We start from the raw sequence: 26,833 nt of genomic DNA on the forward strand, positions 1-26,833 counted from the left end.
GGATGTTCAATAAGAAGGATGGAAACAACTGATAAGGAAGATTATATAAATATAGCCATGTAGTAAAACATGTTCTCATCGGGAATCCATAAATTAAGGCACAAGACTTTACATACCTGGGTTGAAATTTTATATCAGAACAAAGAAAAATGGATACTTTTAGGAATCTTCAACACATAGCAATGTGGTCAGTCTAAGGAAGCAGTGTATGCCATTTGATTTGCAAGCAAGTAAATAAATGAAAGATGGACACAATTCATTGAAATATAATAGTTATCATAGTTCAATTTATTTCCATGTAAATTGGTTGTTACATGCTAAGTGAGTACAAAGATTTATAAAAAAGATAGTTAAATCCATTGTCAAACATAAAATAAGTGCAGTATAATAAACTAAGTGATTTTTAACTAAAAGTCTCTGGATTGTAAAAGCACCACTTAACTTCCTATTTGAAATCTGGCAAAAATTCATCGCCAAAAAGCATATTCTACAAGAGTGAGTCAGAAAGTATTGCTACAAAATTCTAGTAACGTTTATTAAACAAAACTATCAAAATGTGAAGTGGTTTGTTTCACAATACAGCCTCCTGCTAGGCCTGTTCCTTTCTGAGACATCTTTTCATTTCTCTGACCCTTCCCCAAAGAATTGTACACACTTTGATTCCCACCACATCAAAATGACAGTGTGTGTTTTTCAGGGACCCAAATTGTGATCCTTTTAAATATTCTTTAAGTTTGGGGGAGCATGAGCAGCGATAGTGAAGGGGCGAGGCCGGGGCTTGGGGTGCATGGATGAAGTAAGGTTTCCCAAGAAGGTTCTCCTAGGCAGCCCTGGCACCCCTCAAAGTGCATTATGGTGAACAAAGAACCCTCATTGGCACGACTTTCTTGGCCCTCTTCTCACCAACATAGTTTTCAGTTTTCTTAAACTTCTTCATAGTAAACCCCTATAATCATCCTGTGTCCTTCCAGAGAATCTCTCAGGATTACCCAGAACTTCCTGCATTGACCTCTCTTGCTTCTATGTACCTGACCCCGCAGGGACCCACTGTTTGAGTGGACCTTCTTCTCTGGATGGTAGAAGTCAATCCAAAGCCATCCCTGGTTAGGCTTCCTTTGATAAACTCGTCCTCATTAGACGGATGGACTTTCTAGGAAATAGCTGATCTTCACTCCATGCTTTTGGCACCGGTTGAGCCAAAAGCTCGCTGAGGCCAATGTGTCCACTTACACTCGAAAGTTCAAACAATATGAAATCTCAGCTTGGTGGCTTTCTTTGGATGGAAACCTCCTGGTTTTCTCCGATGGGATTCTTATGGTTTCCTTTCTGCCATTTCTACATTTCAGCCCATCTCCTCATTCGGCTTGGTTGACAGTTTTCCCTCTCGGCTCATCCTTGCGGCCTCCCAACCCTTCCTTAAAATGCTTGATCCATCTGAAACCTATTTTATGTGGGACAGCTTTCATGTTACCTTGAATGATGTGGGATGATGTCTACTTCTACTAAAATTTGGCATTAGCCCTGATCTCATAGTCTTTTTTTCCCATGGCACCTCTAGTAGCCTTTTATTTCTTTGTCCATCTTTCCTCCCTCTCTCCCACCCTTCTTTCTGTGCCTTCTCTCTTTCTTTGAGAGCACCTTAACAAGGCCAGGACAAGCGCACTACTGTGAGAACTTGTTAACAGCCATCAACTGATGCCAAAGACAAGTTAAAAGTTTCTTTAAAAAAAACAAAACAAACTCTTACAAGCATGAACTAGAACCTCCAGTAGCAATACTTTTTGACTTTCCCTTGTATGTTTCATGAGATCCTCATCTCATAGAATATATTGTGTGTGTTTCTAATTTCAACCACATACTGATATATTTTGGGTAACCAACTAAATGTCATACACTATCCATATAGGATATTAATACATTCATGTTTTCATTAAAGAAGAAAGATTACTTTCTTCATTATTACAATGTGTAATTACAGAGTTGTGTCTAATAAATTACTGGAGACTCATTCAAGCTAGATCTTATAACACAGGATTCATACAATCAGGGGCAAATAACCTTTACAATGAAAATGAACTGGGGAAATTTGAAGACATGTCATTTGCATAGATGCAAGGTTACTCGGCTTTTCCTGGTTACGTAGTTTAGGCTTACGTATTTAGTTTATGTATACTGTTCCATGTGGGTTTCAGCACTCTTATAAGTCCTTTTAAGTTTTTTCCCAATTTTATTTTACCATAATAAGCAATAGGGAAGTCCTTTATCATGTATAAAATAAGCTAATCTCATAAAATAACTACAACACTGGAAGCATGTTGGACCCGTGGTCGCTATAGCCCATATTGTCGCTAAGGCCTGCTTTGGGGTGGGGGGTGGGGGGGAGAACACGTCTATTTTGGAATCCCGTGGGTCTACGTATGATATGTAACCCTTGGATTTTTCAGAACTCAATTCTAGGGAGTTTCTCCGGTCATCGTGCCCTGAAGGCTTGGAACCCACAAGGCGACGGAGGGGAAGTGGCTTCTAAGGTACATGGTTTGGTTTGTTGTTTTTTCCCTCTAAGAAAATTAACGCATTCGACATCCAAGGAACTGGCTTTCAGTTGTGTCTACTCGGCTTGCACCGTGAATCGTAAAATGCACTCACGCACAACTGCCCAGTCAGTGCTGCGTCACCTTCCATCATGAAAGGGGGCAAATCATCTATCAATTAAGCGGATGATTCTAGAGTCCTCACGGTCATCATCTCTAAATGAGGAAATGTCAGTAGGGCATGAATTCCATTATGGGCTGCAGCTGCATAGCCAAATGCCCCTCTGTCCATCCTCCTCCTTACTGTGCGCCTGCGCTGGCTCATAGCAACTGTCGAGGGCAGACTAGGACTACCCCCACGGGGCTGGGAATCCTTTCTAGAAGAAGACTACTACAGTGACTGGCTGGTTTCAATCTCTAGCCCTTCAGTTAGCACTTCACCACAGCCCCACCCCGCCTCCTAATTGATAGGAGCAAATATCATTTCTTTTCTTGACTCTTCTTGACTCATGTTTACTTGTCAGTAACCAATGGATGATTGGGATGGTAAATTTTACCCCCACCCAGCACAGGATTAATTCAAGTGAACGATGCAGAGCACAATTCCTTCCTCTCAGGCAGTTTGACCTCCCATGGTTCCTTTCACCCTTCCCTTCCACAGTATATGGTAGGAGTGGCATGTGATGGAGTCCCTCTCCTCTAAGTCAGTCATTGAGGGAGTGAACTAGGTTTTGGACACCGGGCGGTTGTTAGGACTCAGTTAGGAGAACTGAAAACATTGTTCTACTCTTCCCTTTTTATTTGATCACATTTGTCTTCCTGGTACACAATGTTGGGCGTAAGGACCACACGAATGCTTCCCACAGGTTTGCTCGGGACCACTCCTTTACAGCCCTGGAGACACCCGAATGAGCACTAACTCTTACCGAGAAACCGAGGAAAATGCCGAAATGGCCAGTCCTCTCAAAATCCTTCTCAAACTTGCCTAAAAGTTCCTTTGGCTTACTTTCTAGAATTGCGTCATGATGTAAACACAATGATGTGTCTACACTTATCTTTGAAAGTGACTTCTCTTCAAACCATTTGCTATGTTAAAAAGTGAAACAACGAACTTGTGTGTGATTGAAAACAAACAAAAATCTATTGGTTCAAGCAGGACTGTGGCGTTTACTTGCCGATTTTACTGCATTTGGTGAGCTTACAGATGAACACATACCCAAGTCCGACTCTAACCCTCACCCCAAAAAGGGAGAGCAGAAGACATACAATGGGAATGTATCTATTTTATGAATATAGATAGATAACTGGATTATGTTATCTGCCACTGGGAAACAGAGAGGTCTGAAACTGCTACATTTAATTTTACACTGAAATCGCACTACTGACGGTATTTTCACATCCAAAGATCATATTAGTGAAAAATCTGTAAATTCTGTGACTCCCACGGCACCTCTTACTGGGGTGGGAAGACGGTGACTAGATCTGCTGGTGTGAAGAGAGTAAAAGTGTTTCCAAGATTCACCACAAAGCAGACTAATATTAAAAATTGGAGTCAATCGGGGGTCCATTATCCTCCAGATAGAAGGACAACTGTTTGTGTGGACAAAATTGCTTCTCATTTGATATTTGTTCTAATGAATTTATTACTCTATTAATTTGATAGCATACTGTATAAATTAGGACTTAACGGGTGTCTAATGGAGTTTTTTTTAAGTAGAGGGAGGGTGCAATAAAAGGGCTTGTTTTATAACTTGTTTTTATGTATGAGTTAAAGATAAACCATCCTGGGGTTTTTTTGTGTTGTTTTTAATGTCTAAGAAATAGGTCAAAATGTTTATTGTGTGGATAGGTGTTTCTCACCAATTAATAACGAAATAGAAATAAAATAACACAGAATACTATGGTAAAAGGGAGACAGGTTTACCTTTCAGTACACTCAAACTAAATGCTTATGATGACACATATATATGTATATACATATATATAACTACACAATAACCTACTAAGTGCATCTTCTTGCTAACAAAGACATTTTAAAGTCATTGGCAAATCTTAACAAGTGGCTCTACGGGTCGCGAGTCACATTATGCTTATCGTAGTAGAGGTCCTCTATAGAATCTCACCCCAACAACAGCACCGTGCAGAGTGCCGAAGCTCCGTGTCTCCCCAGCATTGCCAGACAAGCTCTGTCCCGCGGCCAAAGGTCCTCACACCTCACTGTGCTCGCTGAGTTTGTCCACGTTCTGAAATAGAGGATATGTTAGTCTGGGTACTTTAGAGAAACAAATCCACAGAAACTCATGTGTATAAGAGAGAGTTTTATACATCCCAACCCAGTGTTGCCCCAAACCCACATGTCCAACATTAGCCACTTGTCTGACACCAATTAACAAAGTCCTCCTCCATCTCACAAAAGTACACGCAATGATGCCGACTGCAGGAGGAACGCCGAGCCAGTGAATGTGGAAGCATCTCAGCGCTGGCAGGGGTCTCCACACTGCTGCTCCAGCACCCAGTGCTGCATCGGGGTAGGTCCATGCAGCTTCTCCTCGGAGATGTCTTGCAGAACGTGAGCCTTGCCAGCTGAAGCAGGGAACTGGCTAAGGCAGCTGCACCCTGGTCCGACCATCAGGAAAGAAACCCAAGAACTAGAAAGGCGAGGCTCACTGAGCCATCTATCCCTCCACGCTTCAATTAACCCACATGTGTTTATCGGCCAGGCTGGCACAGTAAACTAACTACTTCAGAGGAAATAAGCATGAGCTCTTGATCCATCCCTTACAGCAGTGCCACAGTGAAAGAACAATGGCAACTCCATTAGAACCCGTGCTAACTTTTGTGTTAACTCACCTTATTTGAATGAATAGTACTGATTGCAGAAGATACTGATTCAAAAAAGATTGGTTTCTCTAAGTCTAGGTTTCCACAGTACTGCATTGCTTTGATCAAGGAAGCTGTAACAAAGCACAGGCAGGTCATCATCAAGATGCAGAGAACTGCAAACCGGTCCTACCCAGTGTGAGCCACGGTCCCTCTCTTACCTGAGCAATGCGCTAAGGCTAGATCCACACTCCTGTTCTTACATTCCATGTAAACCTGGAGGGATTGAAAGTGTATACCAACAATTAATTCAGGACAACTGGCTGTAAGGCACACGATGAGTTTCAGAAGAAACTGTGAACATTTCTAGATAAAATGTGTGTGTGTGTGTGTGTGTGTGTGTGTGTGTGTGTGTGTCCAAGGCTTATGAAGTCACACCACCAGAGGGAGCTATTGTTACACAGTCATGCTTCACCTGGTAAATAAAGGAGACTTGCTTCAGCCAACTGAGACTAATGCAGGGGGCATTGACCTTGACAGCCACTACATTTGTCTGCTTCCAATTTCTACTTCATTTTTAAAAAACAGGAGCGTAACATTTCCTTCCCTATAAGAGAAATTTTTTTTTAAATTGCTCTCAACCTTCTTTTATTGGAAGTCAAGGACCCATTTGAGAAAATGATAAAGGCTACTGAGCTACTACTTGCAATAACTGTAAAACAAACAAACACAAAACCCATTGCCATCAAGTCTGTTCTGACTCAGAGTGACCCGCTAAGACCTAGTAGAACTTCCCCCGTGGGTTTCCAAAACTGAATCTCTGTAAGGGCGGGCAGCCTCCTCTTTCTCCAGCGACAACTGGTGGGTTGGGAATGATGCTCTCATGGTGAGCTGGCACAGGGCTAACCCACTACTTCACCCAGGAGCCTTCTCACAGTAAAGCTTCCATCAACTTCAACAGCTTGCAAAGTACACTGAAGGTGGTACTACCTGAGGACTTCACTACAATCCCAGGCAAGCATGCCACCCACGTCGTTCTTATAGTTCACTGACGGTCAGAAATCCTCGCTAATTTGCTTAGGCTGCTTTAGTCTCCCTTTGTGTAAGTCATGGGAAATCTCATCTAGGACCAATTTAGTGATGGTCCCCATCGTAAACTCATCCATATCACAGCCAGCCATGAAATGGAGTAAAAGGGAATCCTGGCATTATAGTTACAGGAGAGTGGGTTTAGTTAAATAATAAACATGTATCTTACATTTGAAGCGTAAAAAGCTGGATTTTTAACCCATTCTAAGACTCATCACAATTTATTGAGCACTTCCTTTATATCCCTCTGGCATTACAGGCAGAGAAGTGAGAAATACTTTATAAATAAATAGATACGTAAGTAAGGTAGGTAAATGGATTAATATATACATATGCACAAACATAAGAGGAGACTTTACTGTGGAATAAATGGCTCTTGTTTCTGGAAGTTAAAGTGATTAATTCAGGGTGACCTGCCAGTGCTTGACTTCTTTCTTAAGCTCAGTGAAGCACAGGCTCATTGCTACGGGTGGTTTGTTGAAGCCCATAAACATAATCTCCAGTTCACTGACCCCTCAGCATGCCAGATACAAGAATAAATAGAGGTCATCCCACTTCCTCTGGCCTACAGCTCCCTGGAGGATGTTCCTTTGACTGCGGTGACTAGGGAAACAAGTCAGGGAATGTCGTCAGTAAGCAGGAAGGCACACCTGCCTAATGAAAGCCCGTGGCTCTGCGCCCTCGCCCAGGTTGGCTGGGACCAAGCGACACTATCTGTGCCGGGAATAGCATCTTCCCTTTAAGAAATGGCTCCTGTAACATCAGAAGAAGAGCAGCTAGCATTCTGGAAGATCCACTAAGGGATAAACATTTTGTTATGTGCTTTCTATGGAATGTGTCCTTCCTGGGCCTCATCATAACTTGATAAAGTGGGTATTTGTACTTCAGTTACAAAAAAGGCAAACAGATATGTGGGCCAACATCACAGAACTAGCATACGCTATTCTTTAGACCCAGCTTTGCCTATCTCTAAAGCTTGAGTTAACTGGCCTAGATGGTCATGTCTGTGTGCTAGTGGGGCCATTGGTTCAACGGCAACATGTGGTGACCTGGTGTGACAGAGGAGGACGGAAGCCAATCAGCAGGTCACTCTCTGGCAGAACCACGGGGTGGGCTTGACTGCCAACCTTCCAGTTTACAGGCAACTTACCTCTGACAGCAGCAGGGCTCCTTAACGTCATCATAACGATGATGAAATAAGCCAAGCAGTCACAAGATCATTTAAAAAGCAAACCAATATAAAACTACTGGACTTGTATATGTGAATGAAAAACACCACACCAAAGATAAGTATAGTTTTCTGCAAATTTAAAAATAAACCACATCAGTTGATTTATGCTATCATAATATTGATATGTGCCATTTTATAGAATAGTAAGACAATTAAAATGCTTGAAAATAAAGTCTTTTCTCTGTTCAGTACCTACATTGTTTGGACTGATCTGAATCTGAACCTAAGCTTAATCGGAGCCCCAAACTATTTTCCCTCTATTAGGAACACTAGGTTCTGATTTTTAGTGTCTGGAGAGGGCATCCAATAAATATTACAGCATAGTCAGAAACAAATGTGAAATGCAATTGGATAAAAATTATATATACTTGCTGGTCTTTGCATTAAAAGAACAACCCTGAACTTGTAATTCTCAAAAGATTCCTAAAACCCCTGCATCAGAATCATCTAGTCTTATTTAAAATGAAGACCTTCAATGACTACTGATCTTAACTCTTTAAAGTCATTGTCAGTGAGTATTACGGTGTCTCTAAAAAATGATACTTGTAGACATTGTCTTTCACACCTGCTCTTAAAGAATATGCAAGTGTATGAAGGAGAAAAGCATTATGGTCAGATTTCCATTCCTGGCCTTGAGGAGTACCTGACATGATCAAACAGAAACACCCCATGCACAACAACTAAGTAGCCACCTGGTAAACGTATCTTTGGACTACAGCTCTGGCATTGGGCTACAAGCAGTGTAAGACTGAGCCCTGGAAGAGAAGGAAGACAAACGAGGTAATCCCCATCATCACCTCACCTTTCTGCCACCATGCCCTACCTGCGCCATGATGAGGAAGACCCACACAAACGACGGGGGCTCCGCTGCACTGACACCGCGGAGTGCAGGGAGAGCCCGAGTCAAGGAAGAAAAGTGATAAGCAGAGAAAGAGCTTCAGACATGCCCTTAAGGTTTTGAAGAAGTGGCTGAATACAAAGACACACATGCACTGGATAAGACTCTTGGAGTCCCAGAAAAGAAAAATATCCTGGGGAAAGAACACATATTGGGAAGCAGACACCCAAGGGTGGCATTAGGCTAAGCACTCAGTAACCGGTGACATAGTGAATAAAAGAAAAGCTGGGCACTGAATAAGGAAGAAAGAAGAAACAACGTATTTGAATTGCGGTCTCAGAGAAGAATATTGAAAGTACCATGGACTGCTGAAGAGCCAAACCAATCTGTCTTGGAAGAAGTTCGGCCAGAGTGCTCCCTAGAGGCCAGGATGGCCAGGCTTCCTCTCACATACTTTAGACATGGGATCAGGAGAGGCTCCCTGGAGAAGGACATCCTTTCTGGTGAGTAGAGGGGCAGCCAAAAAAGGAAAGCCCTCGACAAGATGAATGGACACAGGGTGTGTTAGTCTGGGTGGACTAGAGAAACAAATTCATAGAGACTCATGTGTATAAGATAGAACTTTGTATATAAGTGCAACTGAATATGGAGAAAACATCCCAGCCCAGTCCAGATCAAGTCCATAAGTCCAATATTAACTCATATGTCTAACTAATACCAATCTATAAAGTCCTCTTCAGACTCAGGAAACACATGCAATGATGCTGAATGCAGATAAGATCACAGGCCAGTGGGTGGGAAGTCTAGTGGATCCATTGGCATTGTAAGCATCTTAGTGCTGGCAGGGGTCTCCACATGGCTTCTCCAGCTCTCAGGGCATGGAAATCTATCAGCATAGTACCATGTGTCTTGTCAGTAGAGTGTCTCTCAGGGAGTGAGGAGAGAGAAAGAGAGAGAGAGAGAGAGTTTGTCTTCTATCTCCAAGGAGGAAACTAGAATTCCCAAAATCCTCAGGAGAAGGCCATGCCCACACAGAGGCCTCATTGGCTGTGACCTGACTTACAGCCTAGACTCCACCCTTCACTCTGAATCCTCAAATTGGCATCAGATTATGTAACTACCACACAGTGGCTACAACAGTGGGCTCGAGCATAGGAATAGTTGTGATAATAGTGCAGTACGGAACTGAAAGCGTTTTGTCCTGTTGTACATTGGGTTGTTATGGGTCAGAACCGACTCAATGGCACCTAAAAAAACAACAACGTATGTAACATGAGCCACTGGAAGATTGAGGAACAGATGCGGCTCTCCCCTCAAGATGGCCCTATCCCCCAATGTTAGGGATCGATGGTGAGCAAGGGAAGATATCAAGATGGAGATGAATTATTTGCCTAAGACTTTTCTAAAACTTAATTTTTTAAAATCCAAAAGGGTCCAGCTTAAACCTTTAATTGGCAAAGAATGCTTGTAAGGCAAGTCAACTGTAAAGAAATAATGGGAGTGTTTCTTTTTTGCACATCTTGATTACAGAACTCCACAGAGATAATAGGGCAGAAATGCAGCCACCAGAATCAAAGGAAACAGAGAAAAAAGAAACCTCATTCAGGTAACATTTACAAGACAAGGAATGGTATCTTGGTATATTTTACACCTCCTGTCACCAAGTCCCAAGCGTATTGGGCAAGTCTGCAAAAAAGAAAAAAAAAGTCCTCTAATATGTTAAAAACAAAGATGTCAAATCATGGAACTTTCAAACTTTTTGTATGTGTGTGAAAGACAAATAAGGAAAACTGAGGATGAATGGAGGCTTTTAGATATTTAGATCCTAAAGCAGTGTTTAATTCTACTCTATGCAGGGGCTCTCTAAGGCACCATGGACTTAGTGATACCTAACAACTACTCCTATTCAGGCCGAGTGATTGGCAAAGAAAAGATTGAAATTGCCAGGGATTTCATTTTGCTTGATCCGCAATCAACGGGCCTGGAAGCTGCAGTCCAGAAATCAAATGCCTCTGGCACGGGTCTCGTCGGCAGCCCAAGAACTCTTTCAAGGGCTGAAGAGCAAAGAGGACGACGGGGTGCTGCTCTGAGCCAGGGTGTTTTCAATCGGTGGCCTGCATGTGAAAGCTGGACAATGAATAAAGAAAACCACAGAAGAACTGATGTACTTGAATTCTGCTGCTGGTGGAAACTATCGGAAGTGCTGTGGACTTCCGGAACAGACCCTGTTGTAAAAGCAGGAGAGCCAGGCTGACTGTGAGGAGGGCGAGACTTGGTCCCATGTACTGTGGGCATGCTGCCAAGAGAGACCAGCACCTGGACAAGGACGTCGTGACTGGTAAATCAGTGGGGAACGGAAAAAGAATCAGACCCTTCATGAGATGGGTGGGCGGAGTGGCAGCAACAATGCACATGAGCTTACCAGGTCGTGAGGATGCACAGGACCAGGCCTTGTCTCGCACTGTTGTCCGTCACAGCACCATGAGTGGGAGCCGACTCAATCGGACCCAACAAGAACCTGCCCTAGAAGGGTCTTCACCTAACCTTCCACAAGTTTCCTGAACCGGTTCTATGCCAACTGCATCTCAAGTTCACTTTCTGTTCTCTCTAACGACGTTCCGTGAATGCCCCCATCTGCCCCCACTGTCCCTCTCCACCACACCCCCACACCCCCAGCTAGAAGATTAAAGAATTTCCTGAAAGCAACTCTGAGATATAACGTCCAGGGTCCTTGGGAGAAAGCCAAAGAGTTCAATAATGAAATGAACAGGCCCCAGGCCCTGGAGTTGTGATGGTAGATGGTGAACATCCTGGTTATCGAAGTAAGGGACGGAATGTAAATACCTCAATCAGCATGGAGACTCCAGAGGAGTCATAAAAGGTCAATCCACTGCAGTCCAGGATCAAAGCAGACTTCTCTTGTGGGCAGGGCGGTGCAGCCTCTTCTGTAGGAGAAATAGAGACATGAGTTCGGGAGACCTCTCAGCGATTTCCACTGATGACTTTCTGAAATGGTGAGAACAAGCCCCTTTCCAAACATGTTAATCATGGTTGTTTTTCACTCAGGCAAAAACGACCTGAGAGTCTGTTAATTCAGTGCTTCTGGAAGCTACCCTTAGAAAAAAACATATTTGTCAATATAAACTTAAAAACACTACGGTGAAAAAAATAATCTAGAGAGCTTTATCTCTGGATCTAACAGGTGGATAAAAAAGGTACCCAAAGTTCTTTAAGAAACAAATTTTGGTTTGTTGTAATCTCTCCTAATACCTTTCTTTCACATCTCAATTTCAGTTGTCATTCTCGGTATTGCATCCTTTAACCAGTCATTGGATGATTAGCTATGAAAGCATTGGGCCTTATTTATGATCACAAACATTTCCCTTCGACCATCCTGAGTGAGTTCACACCACTGCTGGCATTGCCTTTTAATTTCACAGTGAGTTTTCTCTTGATGCCCCCTTAATCAAAGCTATGTGTAGCCTTTCAGACCATCCAGGAAGAACGAAATACAGTAAAGAAAAAAATATGTCATGAAAGTGTGGATAATAATTTAAGGTGAGTCGTGTTAGGACTTGACTCATGAGCTTTTCCAAGAAAAAAACCACCTTCTTGGGGAAGCAACCAACTCGTTCAAATGAAAATGTAAATATATTGGACATCTCTGAAACCTTCGAAGATAAATGAAACTATCTTTCATGGGCTATCCTTTCAGTTCTGCTGTTGTCCTGATTTGGTAGTGATGACCTGATGGTCTAAGCTTCCAAGCAACCAGAGCAGTGTCATAAAATCGCATCATCCAGGAAGAAAGGAGAAGCCCAGCTAACATCCTGCCTAAGGCAAAACGAGGTCAACTGAGAGCACATGGAAAGCAGCCAGCTAATCTCTACCCGTGTGGGTGTGGTAAATGATGGATTTATCTACAAAAACATTCCAGTGAGAAAGGAGCCATCAGGTGTGGGTGGGCAATGAACTCCAGACTGTGGAAGCTAACTCTTTCCTGTGGAATATTCATTAACATCTTTAATTAAAAAGTATTCATAGCTGCATAATTCAGTAGTATTTTCTGTTTCTTGACAGTCTGCAAGTCACTCATAATTTTTTAAAAGAATGCATGTCTTTTGATTTCAATGAACTATTCAGAAGTGGATTTGGATCTTCCCTAATTTTGCAAGAAAATAAAGAGATTTTTAAAAACCTTTTGGACAAACCACAACACTATTTTTGGACAACATGTGCGCATGCTGATGTGCATCCCATTTACTCAAGCAGTTAGTCAATATGGATGTATTAAAGGCTTACTCTAAGCAGTTTTCTATGAGATGCAAGGAGGCTGTGAACAAAAGGGATACTGCTCTTTGCTCTCAAAAGATTCACATTCAAGCAGAAAAATGAGTCATCTGAGCTAGGGGGTGTTCTGAGGACAGGACAAGATGTGCAGAAAGTACTAAGGAAGTAGAGCAGAAACCTGGTGTGGTAGAGTCAATAAGAGAACCCTAGAGATGTCACACATGGCTCTAGTGGTTCCGTGGTGTAAGTGTTGGGCTACTAACCTCTTGGTTAGCAGTTCAAGCCCACCAGTTGCTCCAAGGGAGAAAAACGAGACTATCCGCTCCCCCAAAGATTGACAATCTCAGAAATCCCATAGAGCAGGTCTACTCTGTCCTAGAGGATGACTAAGAGTAGGAATCAACTCAATAGCCGGGGCGGAAAGATGTCCGCATCTGAGACCCCAGAACCTGTGAACATGTTGCTGGCTATCTCAAAAGAGACTTCACAAATTAGCTTACAGTAAGGGTCCTAAAGTGGGAAATCCCTGGTGGCATGTCTATTTACTGGGCAATTCGTTGAGAGGTTGGTAATCCGAATACGTCCCAAGGTGCCTAGAAACACAAAGTGCTTCTGCAGTGTCACACCCATGAAACCTCCATAGAAGACACTTCTCCTGTGAAACACATCCAGTTACATCCAAGTAGAAATGGATTAAATACTGGCTCTTTTTTGAGATGGGGAGGTTGCCCTGGATGACCTGGGTAGGCCTATTATAATCACACAGGCCTTTATGACAGGAAATGAGAAGGGTCAGAGGCGGTAGTGGTAGAAATGGGCCTGGCAAGTCACAACACCGACAGAGACGCCACCAGGAGGTCTGTTGACATGGACACAGTGTGAGTAAAGACTTTCTGAGGCACAGACTTCTAAATATGGTAGACTTGTTTATAAGTGATCACATTTTATTCTCATTAAAGAAATAATAACATGATTTCCATCTTAATATTTACATAGCCAGTTCCATAGATTCTGATCATCAAGTTTGTGCTCAGAAATGAAAACATGCTCCCCAAGCTAAATTTATCTACACACACACTCTCTCTCTTTTTTAATCATTTTATTGGGAGCGCTTACAGACGTCATAACATTTCATAATTTAATCACATCAAGCAGCACTATACAACTGCTACCACAATCAGTGTCAAAGCACTTTCTTTCTTCTTGCATTCCTTGACATCAGCTCCCTTTAATCCTGCCCTCCCCTAACCTGTGCCCCAGGAACCCGTATTTATTCATGCCATATCTTACACCATCCACTAATCCACTATTTCCTTTCACATACAACTTCACTTCTCTTAAGTGGGGTTACCCATGCTACAGCTTCCCCCCCCCCCCATCTTCCTCAGGCCTGTAATTCTGATGTTTGGGGTCCAAGGGGATACAAGGGTGGGCAGATTGATTGATCGTCTTGGTGTCACTGGCTGAAGATGTTCTTGGAAACTGACTCAGCTAGGAAGCCACAGCCAAGAGAAGCCAAGAGCTCTGCTCAGGACCTCCAGCCTGCTCATGAGCCTGCTACAGATCCTGGGCCTGCTCGTGGTTCTCCAACCTGCTCCTGCTCAGCTCTCTGGCCTGCCCCAGATCTCAGGCCAGCTTTGGCTCTCCAGCCAGCAGCCACATTCTCTCAACTTTCCAATCTTCAGCTCTGCACTATCCTCACCTCCATGGTTTCTTATTTTGATAGACCCTGCTTGTGACAGACCCGGCTGCGGGTGGAGATCACCCAGGCCTAGCCTGGCACAGCCTATCTTCCCTCTTAACTGCCTCCCTGGGCTCCCTATTCATTCCAATGTAGAGCATCCCATTTTAAAAATTAATTTTTATTGCATTTGCCCTTTCCCCAACACCTAAATAGTCCCAGACTGCCTTTTTCACACTTCTGAAGACTCTTTTTTCTCATTTTCATTGTCATATGACCAAAGCAGAAGACAATAAAATCTCACCCCACCTTTCATGCTTTCCTCCCTGCAGACTGCATTCAGATCAACATTCTTAAAACACAGTTTAAGTATCATTCCTGCCTGCCTGCTTACCAGCATGCCTATTACCTGACTTCCTGCCATACCAGACTCTGCTCCTAATAAACTGCATGATCCAGAGAAAGTCAGCCGTCTGATATGGACCTCAGTTTCTTCACTTGCTATACCACCCCCCCAGTAATATGTATTATACATCCTCTTTTCATAATCATATTGGGGAATGGGTTCTAGTTGTCATGCTAATAAAGTCTCTTTAAAGTGCCACTTTGAGGACTAAGGTGCAGCAGAGCCAAGCCACAGTATTTTCATCACCTCCTATGCATGTGACAGTTAGACACTGAATTAGGCGATGGATTGACACGGTGGCTGCACCCATGGGCTCAAGCAAAGGAACATTTGTGAGGATGGTACAAGACCAGGCAGCGTTTCATTCTGTTAGGCTATGGGTCAGAATTGACTGGATGGCATCTAATAAGAGCAACAGCACTAGATAACTACGTGCAGGGGCATAGTTCTTATTTTTTACTGACTTCAGAGTTATTTAGAAGAATGGCCTTTGGAAATGTGTCAAGTAGTATACAGATACTGCTTATTATAATGTTCATTAACTGACACGATGCACCTTGGGCAATGAAGGAAAAAGTAATGGAAACTGAAAATGCATTCCTTTCCTAAAAACCAAATTAATGGAGAAAAAGTATGCATAAATAAAACAACTCTATAAATTCATAAGGCACTATGTGAGCAGGTGAAGTGTACAGTAACTGTTTTACTATCCTGTGATTTCCATTTTATAGCTGAAGAAACTAAACTCCAGGCTGCACTTGACTGTATATTACTCTGTAGGGATGAATTTCTTGTTTACAAACATTTCTAACCAATAAGACAGCACAGAGAGAGTCCCTTAACTTTTCTTATTTCTCTATGAAGGGTTAAAGAACATATAAAGATTTGGTCGTCAAACGATGTAGAATGTTCTAGCCACACACTGTCATTAACTCCCATTCATGGCAATTCTACAGGTTTCCGTGGCCGTAGAGCTGTAGGGAAGCAGAAAGCTTCATCTTTAACCTGTGCAGTGGCTGGCGGATTTGAACTGCTGACTTTTTGGTTAGCAGCTTAGTGCTTGACCCCCACACCAACAGTGCTCCTACAGAAGAATCCAAATGAAGGTTCAGAGCCAAAAATAATTATATCGTATATTAATCTTAGCCAACTCAATAGAAACCAGTACTCATCTATCCAAAGGTATGGGAGTTTAGGTTCCACCAAACACTTTGAAAAGACAAACTTAGATCCATAATAGATCTGAAGTATTTTTGTTGTTCCTGATATTTATTACTAATGCCTTATCTCTTTCTTCTTATCAGTCTTGTTGTTAGGAGTTCCGTGGCTTCCATTCATAGCAACCTTATGCACAACAGAACAAAGCCCTGCCTAGTCTCGGTCCATCCTCATTACCATAGCTATGGTAATGTCGCTATTGCTGCAACCTCTGTGACAAAGCATCGCTCTTAGGATCTTTTTCCTTGCATTTTTTTCTTTGCCAAGCTTGATGTTCTCCTTCAGGGGTTGGACCCCCTGATCACATATTCCACGTAAGCAAGACAAAAGCTTGCTTTCCTCACTTCTAAGGAGCATTCTGGCTGTACTTCTTCCAAGACTGGTGTGTCCTTTACTCTGACAGTCCATGGCACATTCAGTACTCTTGGCCGACATCTTTATTCGAAGGCAGCAGCTCTTCCAGCTTTCATGTGTATAGGAGGTCACTGGAAAGATCATAACCTGGATCAAGTCCACCTCAGTCCTCAAAGTAATGTATTTTTAGTATGTTAAAGAGATCTTTTGCAGCAGATTTGCACAGCGCAATATGTCGTATAATAGCTTGGCTGCTACTTCCATGAACATTAATTATGACCATAAGGAAAGGAAATCCTTGACAATTTCAATATTTCTCCATCTATCATGATGCTGTTTATTGGTCTAGTGGTGAGAATTTTTTTGATTTCTTTATGTAGAGATGTAATCTTTGATCTTCATCAGTAAGTGCCTCCGGTCCTCTTGGCTCTCAGCGGGCAGCATTGTGTCACCTGCATATCTCATGTTGTTAATAAATCTTCCTCCAAACCTGATGGTGCATTCTTCCATTTGTCCAGTCTACAGACTGACTAAGGCAACAACCTGATGTCCATCTCTCCTGATTTTATTTTTCAAAAACATTTTATTTGGGGAGCTAATACGCATATCTTATTCCATAGTTAAATTGCATCAAGCAGCATTGTATAATTACTACCACAGTTTCAAAACGATGTTTTCTTTCTTGAACTCCTTGATATCAGCTCCCATTTACAGCCCCACCCGCTCCACTGTACTCCCAGGAATACTTATTCTATTTGTTGTCTTTATAAGTTGATCAATCCTGAATTAAAGCCACACAATAGCCCTTTGTTCCGTTGAAACAAATGCCTCTTAGGCTCTGTGTTTATGTTCAGCATGGGACAAGGTGTTCTCATTCTTTGTTGTTATCCACACAGTGGAATGACTTTGCTTTATCAGGTCACCTTTCATATGCAGAAAATCATACAAAACAGGGAACAAATAAGGGGGAAAAAGACAAAACAAACAGAAAAATCTCAATCAAAAACAAAGCAGGAAATATTAAAAACTGAAACAACTTTCTAATAGGTCAAAGGGAGTTTAAATGATAAGGTGTTACATTTCAACCTAACTACACATCCACGATTGACTTCACAGTGCTTCTGTCTAACAGAGAGACTATTCGCATCAGAGAGGACTCATCAGAGGTTGAATCCACATCAGGACCTGCACATGGATTGTGGGTTTCCACTCTCGTGTAAGGCTTCTTTAAACTCATGTTTAGAACTTAAGTTCAGATACCGTTTCCTCTTTCTGATTTGGATTATATTACTTACAATTCTTGGATCACATGGGTGGAGTGCTTCTTCCATTTGGACTTAGTTCATTCCTGTGTTTTTAATGAACTTTTCCTTCTTTGTGGATGATGTCCTTGATTTAGTCTTATCAGCCCCATCTGGTAACTAATGATTTTTTTTCTTCAAAGAATCTGAATTATATTTCTTGATTTCCCTTTATAATTTTCTCCCTAATTAATTTCTAATTCTATTTTTATTATTTTCTCCCTTTACCTTCATCATCTTCATTTTCTCATTTCCAACCTCTTGGAGTAAGTATTTAAATTATTAATACTTAGCCTTCTTTCCTTATATGTATATAGCTTATATGTAACATAGTTTAGTTTATAACTACATGCATTGAATTTTAGTTTATAAGTTTAGCTTTAGTAGTTGTTTTAACTATCCCATAAGTTATAACATGTAATATTTTCCTGATAATTTTATTATATTTTTTCTAATTTTCAATATTTTTCTTCAATTATTCAACATTGACCAGTGGCTAATTTGAAAGAGTATTTCCTAATTTTTAGACATATGTATGAAACCTTTCAGGTTATCTTAACATAATTAAAAATACTTTTCTGTCTAATTATATAGTTGTCAGAGACTAACTACAACTACAATTCCCTATTTGAATTGTGTGGAAACTTGCATTAGAGGTGTGTGGCCTGGCAGATGATGACCAAGGAGATGGCAAGAGTTTTACGGTCTCTCTCAACTGCGGGCTCAGGGGTATGTTTTTGGGAAAAGACTAAGGAGGGGGGAAGGAACCGTTAAAGAGGTGGAGAGGAAAGCAGAAGTGAGATGTAGAAGCAGGAAGAAGAGAAAGCAAGAAAAGAAGGCAGGAGAGGCATGGAGGAAAGATGAAAGAGAAGTAGGACACGAACCATTTTCAAATCTGAGCACTTAAAAATATTTTCCTTTTTTAGGTGGGGGGAAGGAGGTAGCAGTAACTCACCATTGCAGTTACCATTGGATAGAGAACTTAGCAGCATATTCTGTTCACACTGAAATAAAAACAAAGTTTTAAACATAACAATGTTATATAAATTGGGCTTTTGTACCTGAAAAAGCACATTCTTCTTTTATTCCTAAACAATAACACAAAGGTCATGTGAAACACTTTTCTTCATTAGCTTTTTTGAGAATAAAAAATACAACAAATATTGAAAAATCAAAATCCTTTATAAGTATTGTGAGTTTAGTATATAATTTACAAAGTCAAAGCCAGTGTTAATATTTCTTCAATATTGTTTCTTACCATTTTTTATCGGAAATTTAACATTTGCATGTATTTTTCATGTAGCATATCTAATCTCACTTTCATGTTTAAAAGGTAAGACAACAATTTGTGAGAAAAGGACAGCATTTGGGGAAAGAAAACCATGGATCATATATATATATATATATATATATATATATATATATATATATACACATACATACACACACAAGTTAAAATATATGCCTAGGAAATGTTCTTGATTCATAAAATGCTACAGAATAAAACTGACTCTGTTTCTGACCGTCACACATACTGATGTCTCTAATGAACTCACACGTCATCTACTCTTCAAATGGACACTGTTGCTATTGTTGGTGGTGGTGGTGGTGGTGTTGGTGGTGATGGAGATTTCTTTAACACTTACCATACCTAAAGGAGCCCTGACTATGTAGTGCGGTGCACCAAGCTGCTAACCATAAAGTCAGTGGTTCAAATACAGCACCTGAGTTACAGCAGAAAGATGAGGCTAGCTGCCTCCTTAAAGATTTAGTCTCAGAAACCTGAGAGTGCCCTATGGGGCAGCTATGAATGAGAGTCAGGTCAGTGTCGATGGGCTTGCTTATAGGTTTCTTATGTCACAGAGTTTACTTTGGTCACTTTATTTTCAGAACAATCCTATGGAGTTTCAAAACCATTTTTTAAAACCTTTTATTGAGGCTCTTACAGCTCTTGTAATGATTGATCCAAACATCAATTGTTTCAAGCACATTTGTACATATGTTGCCATCATTATCTAATGTTTTATAGAAAGTGCTGAAACTGAGAAGTGCTACAGTAATTAAGCAGAGTCACAGAGCTGGTAAGTGAATGAGTTAAAGCCAAAGTTAATTTTCTTCCAATACCAAGAAGTCTGTTCGTAAACTACTATTATTTTTCACATGAAACCAATCTTTCATGAAAATGAAATATCGGCTGTACATAGTGGTTTCCTTAGGAAGAATTTGCAAGTGTTAAAGGAGACAGAGGCAAATATCTTATGCAAACAATCCTGCAATAGCGGTGATCTCTGAGTACATGCTGAACAGACACACTGGATAAACTGGTGTGGCAGGGAGCGTGGGAGTATAGTCATGAATAAACAGAGCGTTGACAGAAGATATTTCCAACTACATGGACTACAAATATACCCCTAAATGCAGTGGTGCATAAAGGGGCAAAGTTACGATATCTTCTTAGAAACGGCAAAACCCCTTGAGGCAATTGAGCTGCTGGGCCTGGGAGATGGGGACCACAATCTCAGGAACCTCCAAGGTCAATTGGCATACATTGTTTAAAAAGACTCTGCTCGAAATCCTATCCTGGAGACCAGCATCTAGGAGCATAAGAGCTCGTGAGCAACATCTAAGGTGCCACTAGTAGTCTCTCATCCAGAATAATAAAAATTGAGGCATATGTGAAAAGAATTAATACAAAAGATTAATGGACCATGCAAATATCTGTCCCCACAATGCTAAGCCCGGAAGAAGAGATGGTGCCTGGTTAGCACTATCAACTGCTCTCAAAAGAATCATATTCAAAAGTCCAAATAGAAGGGGAGAAAATGTGAAATATAACTCAAAATCGTAAAAGAGACCAGGCTTATGGTCAGACAGAGATTGGTGTAACCCCCAGGACTTTGGCACTTAGTCACTGGCCAGGTCTAGGACAGACTCATCCCGTGCTTGACTGATCAGCCATTTGGAATCTAAAGGGCAGCACTTTGTCAAGGGCAGCATTCACAAAGAAAGAGGAATAGAAGCAGGAAATCTGAGTGGATGCGGAATAAGTCAGGTTACGTTGAGGGAATTGCAATGGATGAGTTGTAACAAAATGTATATAAATCATAAAATGCAAAACTGATGATCTGCTCTGGAAACCTTCACCCAATTCCCAATAAACATATTTTCAGAGAAAAGAAAGAGCACACTATGTAAAGGAAGACAAAGGACAACTTCATGGTGGAGAAGCCTGATAAAAGTACCTCCCCAAGGTGATCAAGGGCAACACTAACAGTGCTCAATCATCTTGACAGTATGTGCCCTTGACGTGATGTGATGAAAATGGCACACCACATCTTGTAAGCTTCCTCTCCAAAACCCCTCAGCCCCTTCGCTCCATTAGAAGCCCAGCACATGGATTCTAGTCGAGAAGTAGCCACTACTGTTCTGTCAGGAAATGACTTAGTCACTGTTCTAAAGTGTCAGCAAAAGGAGCTTACAGAGGCAGCATGTCTAAAGGTGAAGGGCAATCAGGGACCAGAAAAAGACACTGTGTAAAAACTTAAAACATTGGAATATAAGCATAGGTTTAATCAATGATAACAAATCAACATTTGTTCATTAAGCATTATTGAAAGTTTTGTCTTATCTGCAACCCTCATTGTTTGCGTAAATAATTTCCAATCATCTGAGTCTTTTATCTGTACAGGTCAACAATCCATGTATTGTGGTCTAAAATGATGTCCTGTACATGTATACTTTCTTTTTCTAAACAGGATTTGAAGGTCTGTAGCAGTGGTTCTCAACCTTCCTCATGCCGCGACCCTTTCATACAGTTCCTCATGTGTGGTGACCCCCATCCGCAAATTATTTTCGTGGCTACTTCATCACTGTCATTTTGCTACTCTTATGAACCGGGAAACCCCTGTGAAAGGGTTGTTTGACCCTCAAAGGGATCGCGAGCCACAATTTGAGAACCGCTAGTCTATAGCGTTGGCTAAACTAATGATGCCATCAGAAAATTCTCTTATGCTCCATGGAGATAACTTGCAATTTCCCCAATAAAAGGATAGGATGTCTGTCTCTAGAGTGGACATTTTATATCAATAAAAAATGTTCAATTGAAAATGAAAAAAAAAAAGAGTTGCAGTCTCGGAAGCCCACAGAGGCAGCTCTACTGCACCCTGTGAGTCTTTCTGTCTCCATAGGCATCTGAGGTGTCACGTCTGCTTTAAATGAACAGCCACTTGGCTTAATGGTGTTTGCAGTTAGTAAAAATTTGCCTGTCTAGAAAAACAACACATCAATTAATTAATTAATTAATACATAATTTAATGTCAGGTGTCAATAATAAGGGAAACTGAATGTGGTGGAAGATATATGAAAACTCTCAATAGGTATAAAATTGTACCTTTGAACATATTTCTGTAAATCTAAACATTTACTAAAAAGTAATGTCTATTTAAATTTTTTTGTTTGAGGGGAAAAATTGGATGATTTACAGTGCCAACCTTCTCTTGATAGTGATTAATATTAGCATTTGCAAATTACATCCTGTATCCCATTAGACATGAATTCATCAGGTACTAGGGGATCCTTGAGGTCCTCCTAAGCTTCTGCAGACAGGAGGGCATTCAATGATGAGATGCGGAAGGGCCCCAGTACGACAGAGCAGAGGATGCATGTTCAGTGTTTGTTGTGAATAGGATGTGATCCTTCCTTCCCTGGGGTGTTGCAAGTGCCTCGCTCATCACCTCAGTCTGTTGGAAACACAGCTGTCAAAGAAGGGAAGACGGAGGCCTGGAAAGGGCACACTGATTTGGCTGAGCCTGGAACACTACTGAGCCCAACATGACATCAGGGGCAAACTGCACTAGTGATCAACTGGCAGAGCCTTGGTGCTTAAAACTAATTGTGAATATGTGTATAGACATTTTTTGTTTAAAGATGATATCCTACACAGTATGAATAACACTATGTAGCCCAAAGATAACGATTGTCTAACCCTCTGCATAAGGGTTGACCCTCAGTTCATCAGAGAGGATGATGTTGAGATTGCTATCTCAACTCCAACTGGTGGTGGTAAAGCCTTGAAAATTCACGATGAGTGAAGACGCCCGGTGTTTCCATTGCTCTCCTTACGGTGGGACTCTCAGCAGGACCTTCCTCGCCATCTTGAAGTCTACTATATCCCATTGGTACCATTACTTGCCAACAACCGAATCCAAGGGTCTCTATGTGGTCATTAGACCCACGTTTCTGAAGTCATAGAAGGTAAAATCACATGGGTAGTACTCCCTGACAGGGGGCTATGTAAATAAACTTGCTTTTGTTTTTGTGAACATGATACAGGATAAACACATGCCAGTTTTTAATTTCTGAAACCAGGTAAGAACAGTATCAGTCTTGTAAGAAGTTTCTATGAAAAATATTGTAGATTGACTGTAAGCAAATAATTAGTTTTATAAGAATCTTCACTTCTATCAGGTATTCCACTAGATTATGGTAAAGGTTATAAAGCAGGATATCATTGCAATAAGCATATTCCGGTGTGGAAAAAAAAAAGACCTAAAGCTTCTTTCTGGTTAATTAGGTTATTTTGAACTTAGGACAAAATCCCACTAAGCTATTGTCATAATATAGCAGAACATCATCAAGAGGTAGTCAATGCCTGTGGAAGAGTCAGGCCCAGAATGTGTTTCCCGCTGCTGCATGAAAGCGAGTTCTCTTCCGCTGTGCACCCCTGGCTACAGTTTCTGATCTTCCAACGAAGTGAAATCCTGGCAAGCACAATGAGGCAGAAAGGCAGGTCTGGTATTAAATAGACAGAACTGGTTTGTGGGCATCAGCCCTGTGCAGTTGTACAGTGCCCCAACCTTAAAAGGATCGCCTAGATGTTTTGAGGCTCTGCTGTTATATTCTTATAAGAGCACCCACATTTCCACTGTATATAAAACCCACGGCCTTCAAGTCAATTCAGACTCATAGCTACCCTACATAGGGCTCCCAGGTTGTAAATCTTTGCAGAAGCAGCTAGATGGCCTCTTTTTCCAGAAGAGCAGATGCTGAACTTGAACTGTTGACCTTGTTCTTAACAGTCCAATACTTACCCTAAAGCATCATTAGGGACTATTTATTTATTACTTTGATAAACACTTATTGTAACTCACCACATTCTGGGTTAGTTAATTAAATGTTTGACTTGTATGGCCCAGTTATATGTATCCACATAGCCATCTCCTTTCACCCACTTTTCTGTTGTTCGTCCCTCTGGGCTGTGGGTTTATATGTCAATCATTGTGATCCATTCCTCATTTCTCTCCCCACCTTTCCCCTACACTCCTGGTATCACTACTCCCATTTGTCCTGAAAGGTTATCTGTCCTGGATTCCCTGTGTTGTGAGCTCTTATCTGTACCAGTGTACGTGCTCTGGTCTAGCTGGATTTGTGGATTTACAAGGCAGAACTGGGGTTATGATACTGGGAGGGGGGAGCATTAAAGAACTAGAGTAAAGTTGTATGTTTCATTGATCCTATACTGCACCCTGACTGATTTGTCTCTTCCTGTGACCCTTCTGAGAGGGATGTCCAATGGGGAAACAGTGGTCCAGGTAAGACAAGAAAAAAAAATTATCAAGGGTTCGTAAGGGGGGTGGAAATATGAGGAGCTGATACCAAGGGATCAAATAGACAGAAAATGTTTTGAAAATGATGATGGTAACATGTGTATAAATGTGCTTGACACAATGGATGTATATATGGATTGTGATAAGAGCTGTAAGAAACCTGATAGGTAGGTTTATGGTATCCACATGGCCAATAGGAACATGTGGTATTTAAAAGGTTGCAGTTTGATTCGAAGGCAAAAAAGATAAATGGCTTGGCAAGCCCCGCCTTTCTCTCTTTCTTTCTTTCTGGTGATTGGACCAGCATAGAGCTGCTAGTTCTCTGCCTCAACTGTGTGCTATACTCCCTGTGGAACAAGCCAATCCAGGGACCATGTGGCTAGAACTTAAGGTTCCTTCTAGACCTGCTTCTCCACGCTGCTGGTGTACATCACTTGACCTTGGGACGTCAGAACCTGTCATCTTGCTGACTGTTGGTGACCTGCCCTGCTGTGTGCTTCCTGTAGCTGAACTACCTGCATTGCTCTAGGGAAGACTCAGCTGTCTGCTTTCTTGACCTTGGACCCAGTGGCTCTTGTGAGTTGAAGGAACTCCAGTATATTAACTGTTCCACGGAAGTGAGTTGAACTGAGCACTCTTTACAATTGTGTACACTAATTAGCTGTTTTATTCCTTCGTTCTGTATGTATATATATCTATATCTATATATAGGTATATAGATATAGCTATATAATGACAAGTGTCCTGATTTTGTTTGTCTAGAGAACCCTGTCTAACATAAGACCCCAATGAAATGATTTAAATATATAAATAAATAACCACATGGCCCTGATAAGAAAAAGGGTTCCCCACCCCTGCTCTAGCATAAGGATCAGGATGAGGCTCAGGGGCATGCGCATGAAGTAGAAACGAACAGGAATCTGGTGCAGACACCACAACTGAGGCACCAGAGACCAGAGGACTCAAAGATAAAGGAGAAAGAAGCAAGCTTCAAGATCTGCACTAGACAAGTAAGGCTTTGTGGGGAGAATAGAACTGGCACGCAACCCGAATTACAATACTAGACAATACTTAATAGTATTGACTAGACACTAGTCTAAGTGCCTCGTACATATTATCTCAGAGAATCATCTTGATTTCAGATGAGGAGTGGTAGAGCACAAAAATACCCATTAACTCACCCAAGAACCCACAAGAATAAAAGGGAAAACCCAAGCAGTTTAGCTTCAAAGACCGTGTTCTTGAATACCACACTACATAACAGAGAACTTCAAGATTTGTTAACTCAGACGGTTGCATATTTGGCCCAATATCTCCGCTCATTGGAGAAACATATGGAGATAGGAATGGTGATGTTTCATAATACTGAAGAATTCTCACCATCAGGGCAATAGCCCTTGCTTCCCTGAAGCTGTTTGTTTTAGTTTGTCTCCAAACTTTAGAATTCTTCATGCCCATCTTCTCTCTCTGGTAAAATGGCCTTTACGCTAAGTGCTATGTCTTATTCTTCTCAGAGTTACCGTATGTGGTATACATGTTCATTAGATATATGCTAGATAAAGGATTGAACGAGTAGGAGAATGAGTACCTAGGTGCTCACTACAAGAATGATATAAAAACTGCAATCCAATATTAGGGTTTTGGAGTGGGAAGTCTTCAACTACTTATAATGCATCATATTTACAGTATACATTTCTTCAGTAGCAAAAAATTATTCAGTGACTTGTCATAGGATTTTTTAATCATAATCAAGGGATCCTACCTTGCTGATATCATCAAATGGTTGATTACTGGCATTTTCCATTTGAATTATGTTCATTAGATCGGTGTGAAACTTCTTTGCATTCAGAAAAACAAGTGGATTGTTTACGGAGATAATTTTCACCTGCTGTAAAATTTCCTTTTGGGAAAGAAAAAAAGGTGCATTCAGAACTCTGAGTTATGTAAAAGAGACTAGGTACATCTAATGAGTCTAAATCAAACAAAGTTCAATGTCTCTTGACTGTGAAGCCAATCTCTCAGCTAATATCTTCATTATTAAAATTTATTAGGAAAATGAAATCCTCTATCCATCTCCTTAAGAGAAAAGAGTACTTATTCTTCACTGAGAGATATCAGTAACCCTGAGTCAGACTTTAAGCTCTTCTGAAAGAACCCCCTAATCTGACAGAATGGGTTTGGGGGAGGAGCAGCCAGTGTCTGATTCCCCATTTGGCAAGATAAGTAAGCACAGATTTAACTTATGCTTACGTACCAACACGTAGTGAACAATTTCATATTCTTTCGCCACATTGAAGATTCTGCGCCAACTCCATGGCATCTTTCTACATAATCAAAGCCTCTTTGCAAATTATAATCCCTGGCAGAGATGGAGTACTCCAAAGCAAAATAAGCACAAGCTTGCTTGTGCTTACTTAATAATCTGTAGAGCACAGATGCTTAACATACTTTATTTCTTTACGTCTCATG

The 26,833-nt window shown here is 41.2% G+C and overlaps 1 protein-coding gene across 1 annotated transcript in view; it reads right to left on the reverse strand.

Annotated features, from left to right (window-relative positions):
• Positions 1-365: 365 nt before the first annotated feature.
• Positions 366-26,833, reverse strand: part of SLC26A7 (solute carrier family 26 member 7) — a 148,899-nt gene continuing 122,431 nt past the window's right edge. Inside the window, exons 14-19 of the mRNA XM_075549502.1 lie at positions 26,127-26,264; positions 18,715-18,763; positions 11,354-11,454; positions 5,573-5,627; positions 5,382-5,485; positions 366-4,774 (exon numbers count right to left, since the gene is read on the reverse strand). Of these exons, the coding sequence (XP_075405617.1) occupies positions 4,739-4,774; positions 5,382-5,485; positions 5,573-5,627; positions 11,354-11,454; positions 18,715-18,763; positions 26,127-26,264 (483 nt within the window). The 3' untranslated portion in view covers positions 366-4,738. The remainder of the gene's footprint in view (positions 4,775-5,381; positions 5,486-5,572; positions 5,628-11,353; positions 11,455-18,714; positions 18,764-26,126; positions 26,265-26,833) is intronic.

The sequence above is a fragment of the Tenrec ecaudatus genome, chromosome 5 (genome assembly GCF_050624435.1).
Source record: "Tenrec ecaudatus isolate mTenEca1 chromosome 5, mTenEca1.hap1, whole genome shotgun sequence".
Lineage (NCBI taxonomy): Eukaryota > Metazoa > Chordata > Mammalia > Afrosoricida > Tenrecidae > Tenrec > Tenrec ecaudatus.